An 18,556-nucleotide genomic window follows, 5' to 3' on the forward strand; every position below is an offset into this window, starting at 1 on the left:
GTGGCTTGCATGTGTCTCGCGAGATCTCGGCTAGTATATGTTGCGCGATCGGAGGCAGTTCCGGTCTCTTGCGCGCTGTTGTAGGCCGGGAGGTGAGGAGGGGAAGCTGCCCGTGTCCCGCGCCCCGGATCCGGCTCGGGCCCGCCGCCGCCGCCATGCCGCCCAAGTTCGACCCCAACGAGATCAAAGTCGGTACGTTGGGGGGGGGGCGGCCCGTAAGATGCAGGGCCTGGGTCCGCGACGCGCCGCGGAGCTGCTGTGCCCGGGGGGGGGGGAGCGGAGCGCGGCGCGGCGCTCCCTGAGGTGGTTTCCGCTGCTGTCTGACGTGGGCGGCCTGGCGCGCTCTGCTTTGCCGGTGCCCGGCCTGGGTGCCCAGCGCGCCACTAACCGAGGCCTGGCAGCGCGGCCCGGGCAGCCGTCTGCGGCAGCGCCCTGCTGGGCCTCTGGCAGCCGAGAAAGCTTCGCGGCTGGGCCGGGCGGGGCTGGGGGCTGTGCAGCGTTACAGCCGATCTCTGTAACTGGGGGGTGGGGGAGGAGGGATAGCTCAGTGGTTTGAGCATTGACCTGCTAAACCCGGGGTTGTGAGTTCAATCCTTGAGGAGGCCGTTTGGGGGTTGGTCCTGCTTTGAGCAGGGGGTTGGACTAGATGATCTCCTGAGGTCCCTTCCAACCCTGAGATTCTAGGCCAGACGGTGTCCCCTGCGCAGCTGCCGTCTGACTGGGGCCTGGGTGCCACGTGGCTGTTCTCCGTGGGCAGCTCGTGCTGCGTACAGTGTCATTGGGTACAGGTGGCTATAGCAAAGCCTTGCAAGCGACCGCGAGCTGTGTGAGCTCACTGACCTCTCTGTATTGCTTTTACCTTAGTGTTCCTGAGATGCACCGGCGGGGAGGTCGGTGCCACTTCTGCGCTGGCACCTAAAATTGGCCCTTTGGGTTTGGTAAGTGGTGCTGGGAAAGATGTTACTATATATAGCTCACGGTATTAAAATGTACTTAACAAATGCTGCCAAAACTTTATGTAACTGATGCCTGATTGGCTAATCTAGTAAAGGGGTATAATTAGGGTTAAATTACTTTAGGCTAAGGTAGAGATTTTTGTCCCAACGTGACCCTCTAAACCCCCCCTGCAGAATAGCCATGAGCTGAAATCCAACTATGTACCTATGAGTCCTGTTTGAGTCAATTGCCTCTTTTACTGCAGGAATCCAGTGTACCCACTTCCCTTTTAGATAGGAACTCTGTTTACTGTCTTAGCAGTCTCTGTAAAGTGTGTGACTACTCTCAGTGCATGAAAATTGCTCAGCATAAAAGAGACTTGGCTCTTTTAAAATGCTGTAGGGGTTGTCATAGATGTGAATTTGATATCTGTGACTGGGCAGAGAGCAAACTTGCAAGAAATTGAATTTAGCATTGTTTTTGTATAACTGGGCTAGTGTATCTCTTTGGGTGTGGTCTGTGAACATGTTAGTGCACCTCCCTGTGCGTGAGGGGCTGTGGTATTGAGATGGTTGGGGTTTTGGGTGGGGGGGGGGGAAGTGTGATGGGGCATGGGGAATGACTGAGGGTGGGAGTGGATTGGTGCAAATGGCCAGTAAGGGCAGAGGAAAAGCTGTCTAATGTGTGTCCAGCAGTCCCTGATGCCACTTCTGGGTTTGTGGCTTGCTTTGCTGAGGCATTTCTTTCTCCATGAGATTGCAGAGATACACGAGGGTTTATATTTGCTCACATCAGTGAATTTAGCTGTTTGGCAAGAGGGAATTCTTTCAAATACAGCAATAAAAATAACTCCAGGTACAGGGCATGAAGTGTACAATATAGTACAGGAGTTCAAACAAATGAGTGTGTTGGAAAATGTCACTCTGAAGAGAGAGTCAATTAAATGCTTGTTCTTGTCTTCAGTCTCCCAAAAAGGTTGGTGATGACATTGCCAAGGCAACAGGTGACTGGAAGGGGCTGAGGATCACCGTGAAACTCACTATCCAGAACAGGCAAGCTCAGGTACTAAATGCCAGAAGGGATGGCTTAGTGGTAGAAGCGCCAGGTTTGAAACACCTGGATTTGCTGGAACCACAAATGTCAATCCCGGCAGGGTCGACTCAGCCCTTCATCCTTTCGAGGTAGATAAAATGAGTTCCATGCAGTTTACTGTGTGGGGGTCTCCTGGACAAGACCTTAAAAACAAAGTCCTTCCTAATCTCTGTAGGCTCTGAAGAGCTGGGGAGTATCCAAGGCCAGAACTGCCTCTGGACCACCATCCAGAGGCAGCTGCATTTCAGTGTGTAATTCAGGGCTGTCTAGACTGACGCTGCTGTGTCTTTCACTGTGCTCAGAAATAGTGGAGTGGGTCTGAGTCAAGAGTAGGCATCAAACCGACTGTCAAGGTTAATAACAGAATGGAGAGAAACAAATGGGTTCATCAGTCTGCCAGGGTTGGTATCATATTGGTCTTGGAACCATGACAACAACACTATTGAGAGAGTATTTCAGGTGTAACCTTTGACTGATAAATACGGGAGGTGGGAGGTGGAGAGCAAGTTTTTATGCCGGGGGAACACTGTGCCAAACAGAAATATTCCAACTGCTCTTCAGTATACTTGTAGCCACCCGCCACCATGCCTGTCTTATACTGAAGTGACTGGTATACTCCAGTGGTGAGCTGAGAGGAATCCCCAGCTTAGGAAGCAGGGCTATTCTGTTTGTGGAGAGCTCTGTGCCGAAAGGCTGGGAACATTGAGTCACATGTCTTTCCATAGAGAAAAATAGTAACAAGCATGTCCAGTACACACAGGTGGGAGGATGATCATAATTATTTTCTAGTAAATACAATGCATTTAGATTAATTACAGTTCTGTGTGAGTCGGAGGATGTGTTTAGTTAGCTCTGTCTTGAGACTGACTAGTTCTTCTGTCAAGGATTCTGGATTTGCTTTCTGACCTCAGTATCTCCTAAAGAAAACATGTGCCTCTCCCCCCTTTTAGATTGAGGTTGTCCCTTCTGCCTCCGCCCTGATCATCAAAGCCCTCAAGGAGCCTCCTCGTGACAGGAAGAAGCAGAAGAACAGTAAGATTAATTTATAGTATATGGAGATATACCTATCTCGTAGAATTGGGAGGGACCCTGAAAGGTTATTGAGTCCAGGCTCCTGCCTTCACTAGCCAGACCAAGTACTGATTTTGCCCCAGATCCCTAAGTGGCCCCCTCAAGGATTGAACTTGCAACCCTGGGTTTAGCAGGCCAATGCTCAAACCACTGAGCTATTCCTCCCCCTTAAGATTCCTGCTTTGCTAACTTCCACTGGTCACTAGTGCTAAGTGGTGCATCCAGCCAGCCCAGATCTGGCTGGCTGTCACTTAACTTACCTGCCTCCAGTTTACTCCTCTGCAAAATGGGAATATTTGCCAACCTTGTAGGGTATTGTGGGACTTCATTAATGTTGTGAAGCACTTCGAGATTCCAACCTGAAAGGCACAGAAGTACAATCCAAATCTATCTGAAGGGAAAATTACTCCCTAGGATGCAGGGAATTGAAATAATCTGCCTGTGGATCATTGTACTTGTATGACCAGCTCAGTGGTTCTCAAACTTTTGTATTGGTGACCCCTTTCACACAGCAAGCCTCTTGGGTGCAACCCCCCAACAATTTTAAAACACATTTTTATATTTAATGCTATTATAAATGCTGGAGGCAAAGCAGGGTTTGGAGCTGACCGCTCGTGACCCCTTGTGGTGTCACGACACCCAGTTTGAGAACCCCTGAACTAGCTGGAGGATGTCTTGTCTAACAATTCGGTAAAACAGCCACCTGCCACTGTACCTGTCTAGTATGAAGTGGCTGGTACAATCCAGTGATGAGCTGATAAAAAACACCAGCTTAGGAAACGGGGTGATTCTCTCTGTGGGTAACTCTGTGCCAAAGTCTGGGAACACCAGATGATAAACCAAGACCTCATAAGGAATGAGTGTGCTGGTGTATTATCCCCCTACCCTCTCCACTCCCAGGGCTGAGAAGTTGAACTGATTTGGTTAACACTCTTCAGAGGACTCACAGGTGGTTTGATTTTTTTCACAGTTAAACACAGTGGCAGTGTCAGCTTTGATGAGATAGTAAACATCGCACGCCAGATGAGGCACAGGTCCTTGGCTCGGGAGCTCTCTGGTAAGAGCAGTATGCTGCTAGGGGGTTACTATTGTGGTGGCTACCATAGGCTGGTCCTGAGTGCCTGAACCAGCTCAGCCTTCTGCAGCCCATCTGAGTTCAGAGGCCCTCATCCTGCTTGTCTACCCACTAGCTGGCCTACAGTGCAGCTCTGGGCTCCATGCCAGCAACTTCAGCCTCTGCTGTAGGTTTTCACGTACAATACTTCCTGGTGTGAAGGGGTAGATTCATGAGCATTGGACAGTCAAGCTGGCAGAGGCAGAACATGTTTCTTCCCCCTATATTCCTGACCCTGTCACAGTGCAGTCTGTTCCCAAAGGGGACTAGCTGGTCCTCTGCTGACAGGTACCTGGGCATTATCTAGTTTCCTAAACTACAATATAAATCCTCTTGAGTAGCTTGCATATCTGATTCAGTTTCTCAAGATACCTTAGTTTTAGAAGTTGGTCAGACCCATTTAGTAACAGGTTTGTCTTACTGAGATACATTCAGGCTGTGAAGGGGGATACTAAGGGAACGTGTGAATCTCCTTCTGGAAGGTCCCATGTATCTTCCTGTCAGTTCTGAAACACCAGTGGCCTTTCTAGGTTATCTCTGGGTATGTCAGTGCTCTGCAGTCATGCAGGAGACCCATGTACCAGGACATGCTCATTATGCCCTCAGCTGTGAATCCTGCTAATGCACCTTGCAGACCTCTGGGGATAGAGGTTATGGCTTGTATAGGTAGAAAAATGGCATAGGGCAGTGGCCTTCAACCTGTGATCCATCGATCCCTGGTGATCCCCAGACTATGCCTAAGATTTCCAAAGGGGTCTGCACCCCCATTTGAATATTTTTTTAGGGGTCACTGGACCCCAGGAGCATCCCATAGAACACATGCCAAGCCTCCTTGCACCCATTCATCAAACACTTCAGCATTTAACAGACTTCCACCGGGAGGGAGATGTGCACAGGAATTAACATGCTGTTGTAAGTCACTGACTGCTGCTACCAACCTAGCAGGGACACTCCTTCCTTCCTTCCTTCCTCTCCCCCCTCCCCCCCCCCCCCAATAAAGCTGAACTCAGACCAAGCCTGACTTGCTTTTAGTGTCACACCACTGTGTTGTGGGGTCGGGCTAAGATGCAGTCTCTCTGTTACAGGAACCATTAAGGAGATTCTAGGAACTGCTCAGTCTGTTGGCTGCAATATTGATGGCAGACATCCTCATGATGTCATCGATGACATCAACAGTGGCACAATAGAGTGCCCAGCTGTAAGTCTCAAACTTCAGTTGAAATTGACTAGCACTGATTATGAACAAATATCTCTTTACTAATGGGGGTCTTGGTTTTTTTTCTCTTTTCAACAGAGCTAATACAGAAGCCAAGAACTCACAACACGAAAGTTAATTAAGATTTTTTGTAACAATTATGAAACCTCAATAAAACCTGTAGTTGTCTGAGAATGGTCTGGTAGTTTAAATACAGGATCCAAGTTGTCATCTGAAGGTGCAAAATGCTGGAATCTAAACACATGGTTGGTTCCAGACAATCTGTATTATGCCACATCAAGATTACAGGATTTTTTCTGGTCACATGGTGAACTAATATTTACTAGCTACACTAACGGGTTGTACTTGAGACACCCCCTCCATTTTGGAATGGAGAAAACGTGCTACAGAAATGTTACAAAGGTTAAAAGTGGAGATTGCCTCTAATTCTAATGGAGACTATACCTCATGGTGTAGAACATAAAGTGCCACTGTACTCAAACTGGCTTTGCTTAACTCCTAACTCCCTATCCCTCTTAAAATTTGCCATCATCAATATATGCACTGCTTGTCAGAAGTTACTTAGTCATATTTGCTATGATGCCAGCCAGGTGGCTTATTCAGAATAGTAAATCTGTGCAAATCTTAACTTATGCTTGAGTGCTATGTGTATCTAGCAGCTAGAAGAGCATAAATAATACTGATATCTTTGCATGTGTAGGCTATGGACAACTGCCATCATGGTTTAAAATGTTGTACAGCCTGCAGGCAGATTGTTCAGGTGGCTAGCTTAAGCACTAACTCATTTAAATTATGAAGCTTTCATTCATGGTAGTGATGAAACAGGATACAGCGTGATCCTGACATTACATAACGCTACCATCTTTAATGAAAAGTTACTCCTGAACACCCAGCCATGTTAAATATACTTAGATAAATCAGTTTTAATACAGGTAAAAAGTGAGTGCTCCCAAACTCCTCAACCTGAGTGGCAGTGAAGGCAGGCACCCTCAGTCTTAGTGTTTAATAGGCACCTAGTCCAATTCAAATCTTCAATTTTCAAGGGTTTATTACTAGTAAATGTATGGTGAATGGCAGCATCCTCAATTTCTAACAGCGAAAGCTACCCATTATTACAGTACAGCTCCAAGCTTTATAGGTGTACTGGGCTTGTAGTGTAGGGAGGTAACTTAGTAATAGAGTATACGGCATAATGAATCTTAGGCTGTGTTAACTTTGAGCCTCTTTAGATGAACACACTACATTGGCTGCTGTCAAGCAGATGGAAATTGAGCAAAGTTACTTGGTCTTTGCAGCTCCTGTTCAGAGAGTTGTGAAGGGCCCGGTTTCGTGTCTCTTAGGTCTTCTGATGCCCTGGATGATGACGCTTGGGGAGCTGGGCAAACAAGCTATGTGCCCCTTCTCATGGTCATATAATCCTGGTCCTGGCATGTTCCCTGGAAGAGAATCCAGCAGCTGGTACACTTTAAATTTATGGATTATCTGCCCTTCTCTTGGTACCAAAAGGCTCCCTCTAAGAGTCTCTGCTCAGCATTTCACCAGTGGCTTTCATAACAACTTGAAAACAGGATCTTAGTGCTGTGTCCATGAATTAATTACTAGCATGTGAAATGCATCTTAGGAGTGTGAGGATTTCACCTACAGCTGTAACAACCAACTCCATAGCTGCTTCTGCCCCACTTGATGTGTCTGTCAGGGTTGTTTAGATGTATAGAGACCCAATTAAATTCAGATGCTGCAGCCTGCTTTGTTTTAATTTAAATGTTCCAGTTATAAAGATACCCTGGTGCAGGAGCCTACATGCTAGAATAAGTGAACCATCCCTTCAGTGGAAAAGTGCTAACTTAAACTGAATGTTTGAAGAGATATTTCCAGAGAGCTTAAAAGTAATTCTAGAGCTAGGCTGGGTAACTGCACATAACAATAGCCAAATACATGAATGGCAGGAAGAGGGTGACAAGACAGCAAATATGAAAAATCAGGACAGGGGAAGGGGGGGTTATAGGAACCTATATAAGAAAAAGACCCCAAAATCAGGATATCTAGTCACCCTAGGCAGGAACACCAGTGCATGTTTTCAGTGATTTGTGCCCAGTGCACCAGTAACTCTACAATGGGCCATTCTCACTTACACTCAACAATGGCCGTTTCACCAGCACAGGATTTACTCCTAAAATATTTAGTCCATGTGTAAGAACCACATTCTGCACATGATTTTTGTCCTGGCTTCCTCATCTCAGTATAACATCCACTCCTATTGGGGCAGTTATACAGTCTGTCTGAACCAGGCTACAACTTGTAACTGAAAACACAAGGCAGCCTGAGCTAGAACAGCCTCCTCTCTCCATGGTTTGAAGGTCAGGGATATGTCTGGAAGTATATACAATAGTGTGTGTGCAGTGCTATACATCTAAATATGAACAATAGTCAACTGTCCAGCCTTTCATGTTCAAAATGCTTTGCAGTTGTTACCTAGCATGTGCTACCTCCCACCCCAGCTCATCTCTCCAGTTTACAAGGGGAAACTGAGCCAGAGAGCTCAAGTGACTTATCCAACCTGGCTGCTGAAGTGGTGTCAGCTGGGATTAGAACAGAGCAGTCCCTATTTCCATCTATCTCAGCTCCTCTCTTTTGGGAGAGAAATTCCTGTGTTCTGAGGTCAGATTTTCAAGGGGATGCTGAGCAATCCTAAAAACCTTGCTGCTACTTGAGGTATCTAAATAGGAGCTAAACTCTTTCGACAATCTTGTAAATCTGAAAATTCTCTGGTCCAAATGCCAACCAAGGCCAGATCTATACTTCACTTTAGCTACTATAGTAATGTGGGTGGGGGGAGTGATTAAAAAAAAAAACAGCACAGAACTGTCAAAGACCTAGTGCAGAAAAATTGGGTCATGGCCCATAACTGGACTAAGCCAAAGATGCTTGTTTTGCTGTGGGTTCTTTTCCCATGTAGAATGGAACTGAATGTTTCCTAGTTTATACTGAGCTTTGACAAAATATGTGGCCCTCAAGTTGGCTTCTGCTATCTGTTTTATCTTCATGAAGGTTGTAACTTCTGCTTGATCAGTTTTTTTCTGTCAGTGCCATTTCACTGTTACCAATGAGTGTGGAAACTATTAGTGTCCAGCTTGACACAACCTACTCCTATGTTTTCAACAATGGCATCTGTCTGCTCTGTCCCTTCCCCTGAAAAATCTCAGCGGGGAAGAGAAATGGGAACATGGTAAGAACAAAAAGGGAGAGGTGATAGCTCAGTGGTTTGAGCATTGGCCTGCTAAACCCAGGGTTGTGAGCTCCCTCCTTGAGGGGGCCATTTAGGGAACTGGGGTAAAAATCTGGGGATTGGTCCTGCTTTAAGCAGGGGGTTGGACTAGATGACCTCCTGAGGTCCCTTCCAACCCTCATATTCTATGAATTGCAATAATGCAGGGAGTGTGTGGGAAGTTAAAAGAACAAGGAGTACTCTGTAGCTAACTTCTGTTCAGCTTGCATGGTGAAGTGTGTATGCAGCCAGAGAGCAATAGATTTAATTACAGAGGGTTTTGATTTTCTTTACCTGAACTGTCCCATTGATGAGTCCCCTGTGGCCGGTTTCTTATAGAGTAAGAAGGTGAGGTCTGCAGCACCTGGAAATAAGCTGGTGTTGTGTCATATTTATTTGGTGCTGGATTAATTTGAGCATCTGGAAAAATAAATGGGAAAGTATGACACCAAACAGGCCTAAAACAAACAAAAAATCTGGAGACACTTTGAAGAGACAGTGGTATTGGGGTCTGCCCTATTGTCTTGCTAACAGCATAGAATCAGGCCCTAGGACTGTAACTCCCATAATATACAGGTGGTGTGACTTTTCAACAACCAACTACAGTGTGCAACCCTGTATTCATGCTGTGTAAACAGGTTTTTGATTCAATGTGTATTTTACCTGCCTTTTCAACTCTCCCCCCTCGTTGAGTGGGCAAAATTGTATGAGGCTGAGTAACAGTGAAGAGAAAGAATGGGGAGAAAAAAAAAACTTTGACCATGTCATTTTTAAGAGGTAAAATGCCAGCTCTTCTCAGTGTCTGCAGGGGCGACAGCTAGAGAGTTACAGTAGAATATAAACTATTAGAGGACAGTGCTGGGAAGCAGGCTTCTTAAAGGAGGCCTTGAAAAACAGAGTAGTGCTAAGGCTGAGAGCTGCACTGAGATCAGCTAGGCAGAAGAGAGGGACCCACCCATTGCAGTGAAGTGTAGGCCCTTAGCTGCCCCAAGAAGGGCAAATGTGGGTCTGACAGCAGCCCAGAGAGTTGTGCTGGGGAAGATGGTCAGAGAGGAGTCCACCTTACTGGGCACAGGAACTTGGGGGGAGGAGTCGGTCTTAATGCCTAGTTACAGCTCTGCTATTTTAGCATCCAGGGTGAGTGAGCATATTTGCACCCCCTACGGGGGTTTTTTTGGTCATTTTTCCGCCCCCATGGCATTGTGCCCGGGGCTGCTGCCCTGCTCACCCCACCCGGTTATGGCCCTGATCAGAGCACTCACCTTTACTGACCAGGCTGAATTTCCCCTTTCTCCCAATGCTGTAGCTCGGGTACCCTGGTCTGCTGGCCTGCCGGGGGCCCAGGGTCGAGGGCTGAGTGTAATGGAATGGAGACGGCCACTACCAGAACAGAGTTATTCTTATCAAAGCACAGAGCTAAGTAAAGCAACAAACATTACTGTGCAGGGCATATCCCACTGCAAGAGCATCAAGGAGACTCGTGCCCCGTGGGTCTGTGGGGAAAGGGGGTTTAGAACACTCAGGGACTCCTCAATTAACAGAAAGGGTGATGGTCAGGGTGATCAGGAGCAGCCTGCAGACTCCAAAGCCTCAGCTGCTAAGGCAGGGGTCTCAAACATGCGGCCCGTGGGCCGCATGCGGCCCGCGGAGCTCTTCCCTGCGGCCCGCGGAGCTCCCCAGGGGAGCTCCGCAGGGGCCCCCAAGAGAAGAGCGGAGGCTCCCGCCTCCGCCCCTCTCCTGGAGCCTCGGCGCATAGAGCGCCGAGTCTCCGTCCGAGCGCCTGAGCCCCGCCCCGATCCGAGCCGCGTGGGGAGGGGGCGGGGCTGGGAGCTCTGGGCTGAGCGCTGTGCTCGGCGTGGAGCTCCCAGCCCCGCCCCCTCACCACGCGGCTCTGAGCGGGACCGCTGGAGACGCGCTCGGGTAAGGGGGGGGGGGGGAAGCGGGACCCGCCGGGGCCGGGCCGGGGGAAGGGAAGCGGGACCCGCCGGGGCCGGGCGGGGGGGGGGGGGAAGGGACGCGCTCAGGGCTGGGGCAGAGGATTAGGGTCCGGGGGGATGAGGGGTTCATGATGTGGGGGCGCTCAGGGCTGGGGCAGAGGATTAGGGTGCGGGGGGAATGAGGGCTCTGGCTGGGGCTGAGGATTAGGGTGCAGGGTCCTAGTGCCTGCCCTCCGCCAGTACTGGCAAGGCAGGCTTCCCTTACCCTGAGCCTCTCCAACCCCAAACCCTCAGCCCCAGCCAGAGCCCTCAGTCCCCCCGCACCCTAATCCTCAGCCCCAGCCCTGAGCACCCCCACACCATGAACCCCTCATCCCCCTGCACCCTAATCCTCAGCCCCAGCCAGAGCCCTCATCCCCCCACACCCTAATCCTCTGCCCCAGCCCTGAGCCCCCCCGCATCATGAACCCCTCATCCCCCCGCACCCTAATCCTCTGCCCCAGCCCTGAGCGCCCCCACATCATGAACCCCTCATCCACAGCCCTCACCCCACACTCCAAACCTCTTCCCTAGCCCTGAGCCCCCTCACATCATGAACCCCTCATCCACAGCCCTCACCCCACACTCCAAACCTCTTCCCTAGCCCTGAGCCCCCTCGCATCATGAACCCCTCATCCACAGCCCTCACCCCACAGCCCAACCCTCTTCCCTAGCCCTGAGCCCCCTCCTGCATCATGTACCCCTCGCCCTCAGCCCCACAGCCCTCACCCCTGCACTCCCTCCTATCCCCAAACTCCGTCCCAAAGCCTGCACCCCCACCCCCTGCCGCAGCCTGGAGCCTGCATCGAGCACAGAGCCTGCATCCAGACCCCCTCCCCACCCAAACTCCCTCCCAGAGCCTTAGGCAGTAAATCTAAGTGCGTGTTTTGTCCTTTGAGTGAGGTGCATTACTGAGTGTATATATTTATTAAAACTGCGCGCGCTTAGGGGAGGAGGTGGAGAAGAGACAGGGCAGGGGCGGGGCCTCATGGAAGGGGTGGATTGGGGGTGGGGCCAGGGGCAGCAAGGGGGCGTGTCAGTGATGCGGCCCTCGGGCCAATGCACTAGTCCTCATGCGGCCCTCGGGGTCATTTGAGTTTGAGACCCCTGTGCTAAGGCTTCAGGCTGCTCCAGTTCTACTGTGTGCTGTAGAGCTCTTTAAATTCTGTGACTACACTCAAAAGCTTATGCTCAAATAAATTTGTTAGTCTCTAAGGTGCCACAAGTACTCCTGGTTCTTTTTGCGGATACAAACTAACACGGCTGCTACTCTGAAACCTGTAACTACACTAGCAGCAAAGAGTCCTGTGCATCAGACGAAGTGGGTATTCACCCACGAAAGCTCATGCTCCAAAACGTCTGTTAGTCTATAAGGTGCCACAGGACTCTTTGCTGCTTTTACAGATCCAGACTAACATGGCTACCCCTCTGATACTTGTGACTACACTGTCTGTCTTTGCCATCTACTCCCCCTACTGCCTGAGGTGTCCTCCCCATGTGACTGTGACTGCTTATGTCATCCTGCTGGCCACAGGCTCAACTGTAGTCTGAGCCTCTTCCATCCCTGCCCTGTGCCTTGGACAGTCATTTACACCAGTGTAAAACGCATGCTGAGTGGATGTAAAATGCTACCAGCTCCCAATGGCAAGCCTTTTGCACTGGCTCTGCGCTGCTGTGAATGGCTTGAAAAGGTCCAGGGACATGCAATAATCTTTTTTCCCCACCATTAAGGCTCTTTGCACCCAGAGGAGTGAGAAACACAGAATATGCTATTGCGGCTCATTCGGTCTCAGATGGGTGGGGCTGGCAGAGGACAGAGCCTGGGAGAACACCACCTCCTGTTTTTTCCAGTCTGAGCTCTGTGTGGGGAGAGGAATTTGTAAAGATTCAACCAATGAGAAAAAAAGCATCACCTACATTGCTCTCAGTGTTAAAATCCGCCTTCCTGGTAAAGGGGCTTTTGCTCTGGAACCAGGACTTCTGCCAGGATCTGCAGCCTCCACCCTCTGGAGAAAACAACCAGCAAAGGGTAAGTTTGGGGAGCTGCTTTCTTCATCGGGGAGCCCTTTGCTCCACCTATACTACCGCTTGATAGGACTTGGGGAGAGCTGACTGAAATAACAAATCCACCAAGACAGACAGATGCCTCCAGAGCCACAGCTGTGCAGTTCACTACTCCCCGTCCCAGGGCAAAAAGTTAAACATACCAGTATTGTTTGGATTGGGGTAGGCCCAGTCCTGGACCAGGACACCACGGTGCTAGGTGCTGTCCAGACACAGAACAAAGACACAGCTCATGCCCCAGGGAGCTAGGTGAGACATCTGGTCAGTGACTGAAAGCAGGTCATCCCACTGAGTACCTCTAGGGGGTGTCTTCCTCCCAAAGGTGTAGGCTGGAGCACTGCTCTCCCTGCAGCTCATGGTTGGGGGTGAGTAGGCAGCTGGTCCAGGGCTATCCACATTGATGACCAGTGGTGGCCGGCTATCCATTGCCTCTCTATAGCCTAGGAAAACAGCACAATGCAGTGAAGGAGCCAAGCTCATTGCGGTAAAAGGCCGGCTGCGTGGTCCATGCCCCTCTGTAAGTTACATGCTCCAGGGCTGTTCCAGAGCTGGCTGGGCTTTCAGGGGAAGCATAGCTGCCAGCAGCCCTCATTTGTTCAGTACTGTCCCAGGTTTTAGCTATCAGACCCCTGGGTTGGTTCAGCCCAAGCCAGTGCCCTGGCATGTGGGCGGTGGCTCTAGCACAGCAATGCTATGCCTTCTAAACACTAGAGACCCATTCGTGGCTACACAGGAGCCCCAAGCCCCTCTGCCAGCTGCCTCTCAGCTGGACTCAGCACCAGCACAAGGCACTAGGGCACAGAGCCAACTGGTTGGGAAATACCCAGAACTAGACCCTGTCCCAGTGGGGTCGGGAGGAGAGTGGGAGCAGATAGCTTTTTGGGGCAGGACTGCAAGGGTGAGAGAAGAGGAGAGGCCTGTCATGAAAAGCGGAGGTAAGGTTCGGTGAGAAGAGTGGGGGGGGTCCCCTGTGAGGAGAGCTGGGTGAAGACAGAGCTGGGTGGATCATGGAGGACAGCAGGAGCAGCTGTTCCAGTAGATGTGCAGTAGGAGGCATAGGTTGGCCTTGCCCTGGCACAGTGGGGTGGGCTCCTGGCACAGCTGGTGCTGCAGGGTGCAAACACCTCCCTTGTGGCGTCAGTGTATATTTGGGCTGCTGGATCCTAGACCCAAACCACAGGGGTCTCTCCTCCCTGACATTCTTCCGCTCTGGGGCTTGGGCTCTGTGCACAAACATCAGGGACTCTTCTGTGGCGGGGACCATGGGCCACCATGTTAGAGCCAGCTGCAGCGCGTTTTAGGGTGCAACTGTGGTTGCATTGGGCAGGTCTGGAATGTCAGAAGATGTTTCCTCCCCACACGTGGGCTAGCTAATCTGACTGGGGCTTTAGGAATCTAGCCATGCTTCCTCCTGGGACTTGGCCTCGGACAGACGGGCATGCAAATGGGGAGCCTGGCTGTTTGTGCTACTGCCAACCCTCCTCCCTCCCCTGCAACTGTGTGCTGCGAAGTGCTGCTCGCCAGACCCCAGTGAAAGCCCCCTTAGCGTGCCTGTTCCTGGAGACCAGTAGGAACTGGAGATGAACTTGGGGTGCTCAAATCTGGCATTTTGCCCCATTGCATATTGAGTAGGGACCAGAATCTCAGCAGGGATCACAATACTCGGAAGGGAGGGAGCCGGCCTCCATTGCCTCCTGTGGCCTGACTAATGTAGCCACCAACAGACCATGGCCACCCGGCATAGTGCACACCTGCCTCCTTGGTGTATCCCAACAGGAGGAGGGCAGGGGGTACATGGTTGGCACCAGGGGAGCATTGGGTGACGGCAGGATGGGAGCTTTTGCCGGCTTGGCTGAGGGAAGGGAGCGCCCCGCTTTCCAGCAGCAGCCATTTGTTAATAAAAAAGGAGTAGTTGCTGGCCCTAGGGTAGAGCATTTCACTGTGAAAACTCCCCAGAAAGCTTGTGCTGAAGAGAGTATTGTCATTCCTGCTGAGATTCTCATTCCTACTAAATATGGCTATGTGGCAAAATGCTGGATCTGAACACCCCAAGCTCGACTGAGCTAAGCAGTTTGAGCTCATCTCTGGTCTGCAGCCCCATCAAAGGCAGGATTCCCCCTAGCCTAGGCCAGCTGAGGCACTTGTACTTACTGCTGCCCTTCAGCACGCTGATCTGTGGAAACAGAAGCGTGCTGGGTTCTCTATTCAGGCGACCCCTGCAAACAAGACACATTGAGCATCAGTCCCTCCCCACAGCCTTGGGCAGTGCTGAGCCCTCTCTGGGAGGAGCTGCCCCTGTGACACACAGAAGTGACAAGGTGGGTATTAAGGTATGGAGCTGATGCCAGCTTCAAATACAGATAACATAGAATTGTACCAGCTGTGTTCAGAGTGCACCTTTGAGCATGTGGGGAGCGGCACAAGCAGACTATAACAGGAATCTACAGAGACAGCACAAGAAACAGTAAAGAACTGGATCTGTGGCCAGCCCTTGTGCACAAGGCCTGGCCTGGGATGTTGCACTAGGGAGTGACCGAGCATTCAATGCTGGTTTCAGGCAGCAGTAATCTTGCCCACACCAGCCCTGAGATGAATCATGGAGCTCAGTCACCCGGGGATACTACTGGGATGGCAGACAAGGGTGCCCATGGGGGTGGAAATGGCAGACTGAGGGAATGCTGTGACTGGAGACCACCAACCTCGCGGCCGCCCAGCCACTGAACAGCTGTCAGGTCGTGATGATATTTGGTCGCTATCAGTCTGGACTTACTAAAATCTGTGACCTGACTGTGAATGGCACAATGTCCCAGTGCCATTCCCCTGAACTCCTGATGAACCAAAGGGAAGGGGGCTCTAACACTGCCATGGAGGTGTCCTGTTAGTGAATAGCTCAAACCCGACACCTGAGTTAACACTTCAAACCTGAGCTCAGCATCAGAATCTCATGATTCTGTGGGCAGAATGAAAACCCTCAGATGGGGACCTCCAGAGTGTGTGACCAACCCTAAGGGCAGAACCCCTGGGCACACAGGAACTGCCCCAGCAGATGGGAGGGCACCGAGAAAATCCCCCTTCTTTAAACATGCTTGCCCAACGTTACCAGTGATACTGTGAGTGCTGCTTGTTAAGCAATGGTTTCCCATGTGGTTTCCAGTGCTGGTTTCCGTTCATATAGTATTGGGCCAAAAACTTGGTGAGTTTTTGCTGATATTCCATTTCTGCGACGTATTGCCCTTGTGTCTGGGGAGGCACGGGGGATGGAGGGCTGTCCTCCAGCCATTGGGTGGAACAATAGCTCCCCTCTGTATGACATCAGCAAGTCCCTGTATTCTGAAGATTTGTAGGTTCCATTCTCCCTTATTGCAGCAGCCCTGGGGAGCTGGAACCACTCTGCTAGCCTTCCTGTGTGACCTTATGGAAGGCACTTCCCCCTCTGCCTTGGAGCCTGGCTAGACTAGGGGACTCTGTCCCAGAAGTTACATCAGTTCAAACCTCTAGTGTAGAGACACTGCGCCAGTGTTAAGCAGGGCTCCCATCAGAGAGACTTAGGGTACGTACACATTGCGATGTAAGCCTGGGCTCAGTCCCAGGGGCAAGCCCAAACTCCTGTTAGTGTACACACAATTCTGTCTGACTTGGGCCTGGACCCAGAACTCCACAGGAGTGGAAGGGTCATGTCTGGTTCCCCTGGAGGCTCGGGCCCAAATGCCATCATTTTGCAGTGTGGACACAGCTTGGCCTGGGCCAAGGCCCCCCAGACTCAGGCCCTGAGAGTTTGCTGACACTGCTGTGTTGTTTAGCCTCTCTATCCCAAAAGTGGTAAATGACTCCCAAGACACAGAAGTGGCCCCTCTTGTTCTAGTACAGTTGCTCGGTATTTAACCCTTTCATTTTATTCTGACTGCTGAGCTGCAAACACATTGAACCTGCTCCTGCATTTGCAATGGCCACTACCAGAACAAGTCCTTTGCCAAGCACACAGCTTCCGGCTCATAGGCACAGCCAGATTTTGGTGATTCTCTGGTGTGATATGAGCAAAAAGTGTGATTTTTAACAAGGAATGACCATGTGTACCAGGAAATAGTGAAGAAGCTGGCAGCATTGGGGATTCACCAGCCTGGTGACCAGTGCAGAGAGAGGATTAAGCAGCTCATGACCAACTACTGGAAAGCCAGGGATGAGAACCATACCACTTGGAACACACCATCATCCTTTTCCTTTTTATGAGGAATGCTGGATACTGCATCAAGCACAGAACCACCTGTCACACACAGGGATGTAGGCAGTGCTACCCAGTGGTTGGAGCAGAATCAGAAGGCAGAGCCAGAATCATAGAATATCAGGGTTGGAAGGGACATCAGGAGGTCATCTAGTCCAACCCCCTGTTCAAAGCAGGACCAACACCAACTAAATCATCCTAGCCAGGCTGGGCCTTAACAACCTCTAAGGATGGAGATTCCACCATCTCCCTAGGTAACCCATTCCAGTGCTTCACCACCCTCCTAGTGAAATAGTTTTTCCTAATATCCAACCTAGACCTCCCCCACTGCAACTTGAGACCATTGCTCCTTGTTCTGTCATCTGCCACCACTGAGAACAGCTGCGTTCCCTCCTCTTTGGAACCCCCTTCAGGTAGTTCAAGGGACACCCCTGTGTACATAAATAAACTGCTCCGCATGTCCCCCACCTCCTGCCTTACTCTAGGGGGGAATGAAAAGCATAGCACTCTCCCTCTTCTAGCACAAGTAAATTGATGAAAAATCAAAAGCTGTATCCTGCTATTCTGGGCGGGTGGCGGGTGGCGGGTGGGGGGGACACCCCTGTAATGGAAAATTTATGTACACCCTTACCAGAGGTTATCTCCTCTCCATTGAGCTCACCTGTGCTTGAGTGGCTGGACTGTGGTGGAGTCAAAAACAGATCCTAGCTCGCTGCACAGCTGGATCCTCCCAATTACCTTCCCTATACCCCTCATCTGCCTCCTACTCCTCCTTGCTGTATATGGCAGAGGCCTGTAACTTGGGCTTCTCAGAAGTATCGATAGTGTGGTGTATGTGCAAAGTATGGCAATGCAACTCATTGTAAAAGCAGCAGGTCCCCCGCTCGCCCCCAGATCAATTGCTGGCCTTCTGGTATGCCTGCTGCAGCTCCTTGGCTTTCATATGGCACTGCTGATGGCCCCTGATGTGCCCCTTTTCCTGGATCCCCCAAACAAGCTGCTCATAGATATCCTCATTTCTACAGCTTGTTGGATCTGTGCCTGCACAGCCTGTTCTCCCCACAGGCCCAGGAGATCCAATACCTCTTGTCTACCTCAGGCAGGAGCACGTCTGGAACATATAGCTGGCATCATCAGCTGGGTAGTTGCACTCAACAATGAAGAGCTGGTAAGTGTGCTCACCAAGCCAGACAATCAGGAACAGGAATTTCAACAATTCACAGGGCTTTAAAGTGGGGCGGGACAAGGGGGCTTCCAGTCTCTGTGACCCCTTGGCAGTGGAGTTCATAATGGTCACCCTGGAGAAGTCAGTGTGGGGCATTGTAGGACAGCTGCTGGAGGACTGTTAGAGTTGACATAGGTACTGTATCAATCTCCACCTTGGCTCAGTGCCTCTCAGGGAAGTGGTGTTACTATGCTAGCGTAACAGGCCACTTACATAGGTGGGAGACAAATTTACGTATAGACACATGCACAACTAGGTCAACACAAGGTGGTGACGTACCTTTGTAGTGAGGCCCAGGTCTTCAAAAGGGTTTATTGGGCCCAGGTAAGCACATAGGCAGCCATGCCCGGAGTTACCTGACTTCCTGACAATATCCCC

At 50.6% G+C, this 18,556-nt stretch overlaps 2 protein-coding genes and 2 non-coding genes across 6 annotated transcripts; 3 read left to right on the forward strand and 1 right to left on the reverse strand.

Annotated features, from left to right (window-relative positions):
• Window positions 1-32: 32 nt before the first annotated feature.
• Window positions 33-5,603, forward strand: RPL12 (ribosomal protein L12). The gene is made up of 7 exons (XM_044992421.1): window positions 33-192; window positions 865-938; window positions 1,900-1,998; window positions 2,979-3,060; window positions 4,070-4,156; window positions 5,299-5,411; window positions 5,508-5,603. The coding sequence occupies exons 1-7, from the start codon at window positions 156-158 to the stop codon at window positions 5,511-5,513; spliced, it is 498 nt and encodes a 165-aa protein (XP_044848356.1). The 5' UTR covers window positions 33-155; the 3' UTR covers window positions 5,514-5,603.
• LOC123352738 lies at window positions 2,604-2,733 on the forward strand. Its single transcript, XR_006574271.1, has one exon. It is a non-coding gene; the product is annotated as a small nucleolar RNA SNORA65 (small nucleolar RNA).
• On the forward strand, window positions 3,802-3,929 carry LOC123352737. Its single transcript, XR_006574270.1, has one exon. It is a non-coding gene; the product is annotated as a small nucleolar RNA SNORA65 (small nucleolar RNA).
• Window positions 5,604-6,381: 778 nt separating the features above from the next.
• Window positions 6,382-16,018, reverse strand: STPG3 (sperm-tail PG-rich repeat containing 3). 3 transcript variants are annotated; one of them, XM_044992419.1, is made up of 7 exons: window positions 15,835-16,018; window positions 14,886-14,950; window positions 13,031-13,174; window positions 12,588-12,676; window positions 9,957-10,047; window positions 8,989-9,114; window positions 6,382-6,865 (listed from the first exon to the last, which is right to left on the reverse strand). In XM_044992419.1, the coding sequence occupies exons 1-7, from the start codon at window positions 15,948-15,950 to the stop codon at window positions 6,732-6,734; spliced, it is 765 nt and encodes a 254-aa protein (XP_044848354.1). In that variant the 5' UTR covers window positions 15,951-16,018; the 3' UTR covers window positions 6,382-6,731. The 3 variants fall into 3 exon arrangements, with proteins under 3 accessions (XP_044848354.1, XP_044848353.1, XP_044848355.1); XM_044992418.1 differs by having other exon boundaries at window positions 9,957-10,074; XM_044992420.1 differs by lacking the exon at window positions 13,031-13,174 and having other exon boundaries at window positions 9,957-10,074.
• Between the last annotated feature and the right edge of the window lie 2,538 nt (window positions 16,019-18,556).

The sequence above is a fragment of the Mauremys mutica genome, chromosome 18, assembly GCF_020497125.1.
Source record: "Mauremys mutica isolate MM-2020 ecotype Southern chromosome 18, ASM2049712v1, whole genome shotgun sequence".
NCBI classification, from domain to species: Eukaryota; Metazoa; Chordata; order Testudines; family Geoemydidae; genus Mauremys; species Mauremys mutica.

Bases quoted from the DNA above. Each gene is read 5' to 3' on its own strand.
- RPL12 (XM_044992421.1), top strand. From the start codon at position 156: ATGCCGCCCAAGTTCGACCCCAACGAGATCAAAGTCG. The intron at 193-864 runs GTACGTTGGGGG...CTTTTACCTTAG, and splicing joins CCCCAACGAGATCAAAGTCG to TGTTCCTGAGATGCACCGGC. The intron at 939-1,899 runs GTAAGTGGTGCT...TCTTGTCTTCAG, and splicing joins AAATTGGCCCTTTGGGTTTG to TCTCCCAAAAAGGTTGGTGA.
- STPG3 (XM_044992418.1), bottom strand. From the start codon at position 15,950: ATGGAATATCAGCAAAAACTCACCAAGTTTTTGGCCCAATACTATATG. The intron at 12,677-13,030 runs GTACTCAGTGGG...TGTTTTCTCCAG, and splicing joins GAGGAAGACACCCCCTAGAG to AGGGTGGAGGCTGCAGATCC. The intron at 10,075-12,587 runs GTAGGTGATGCT...CTGTTCTGGTAG, and splicing joins ATTTTAACACTGAGAGCAAT to TGGCCGTCTCCATTCCATTA.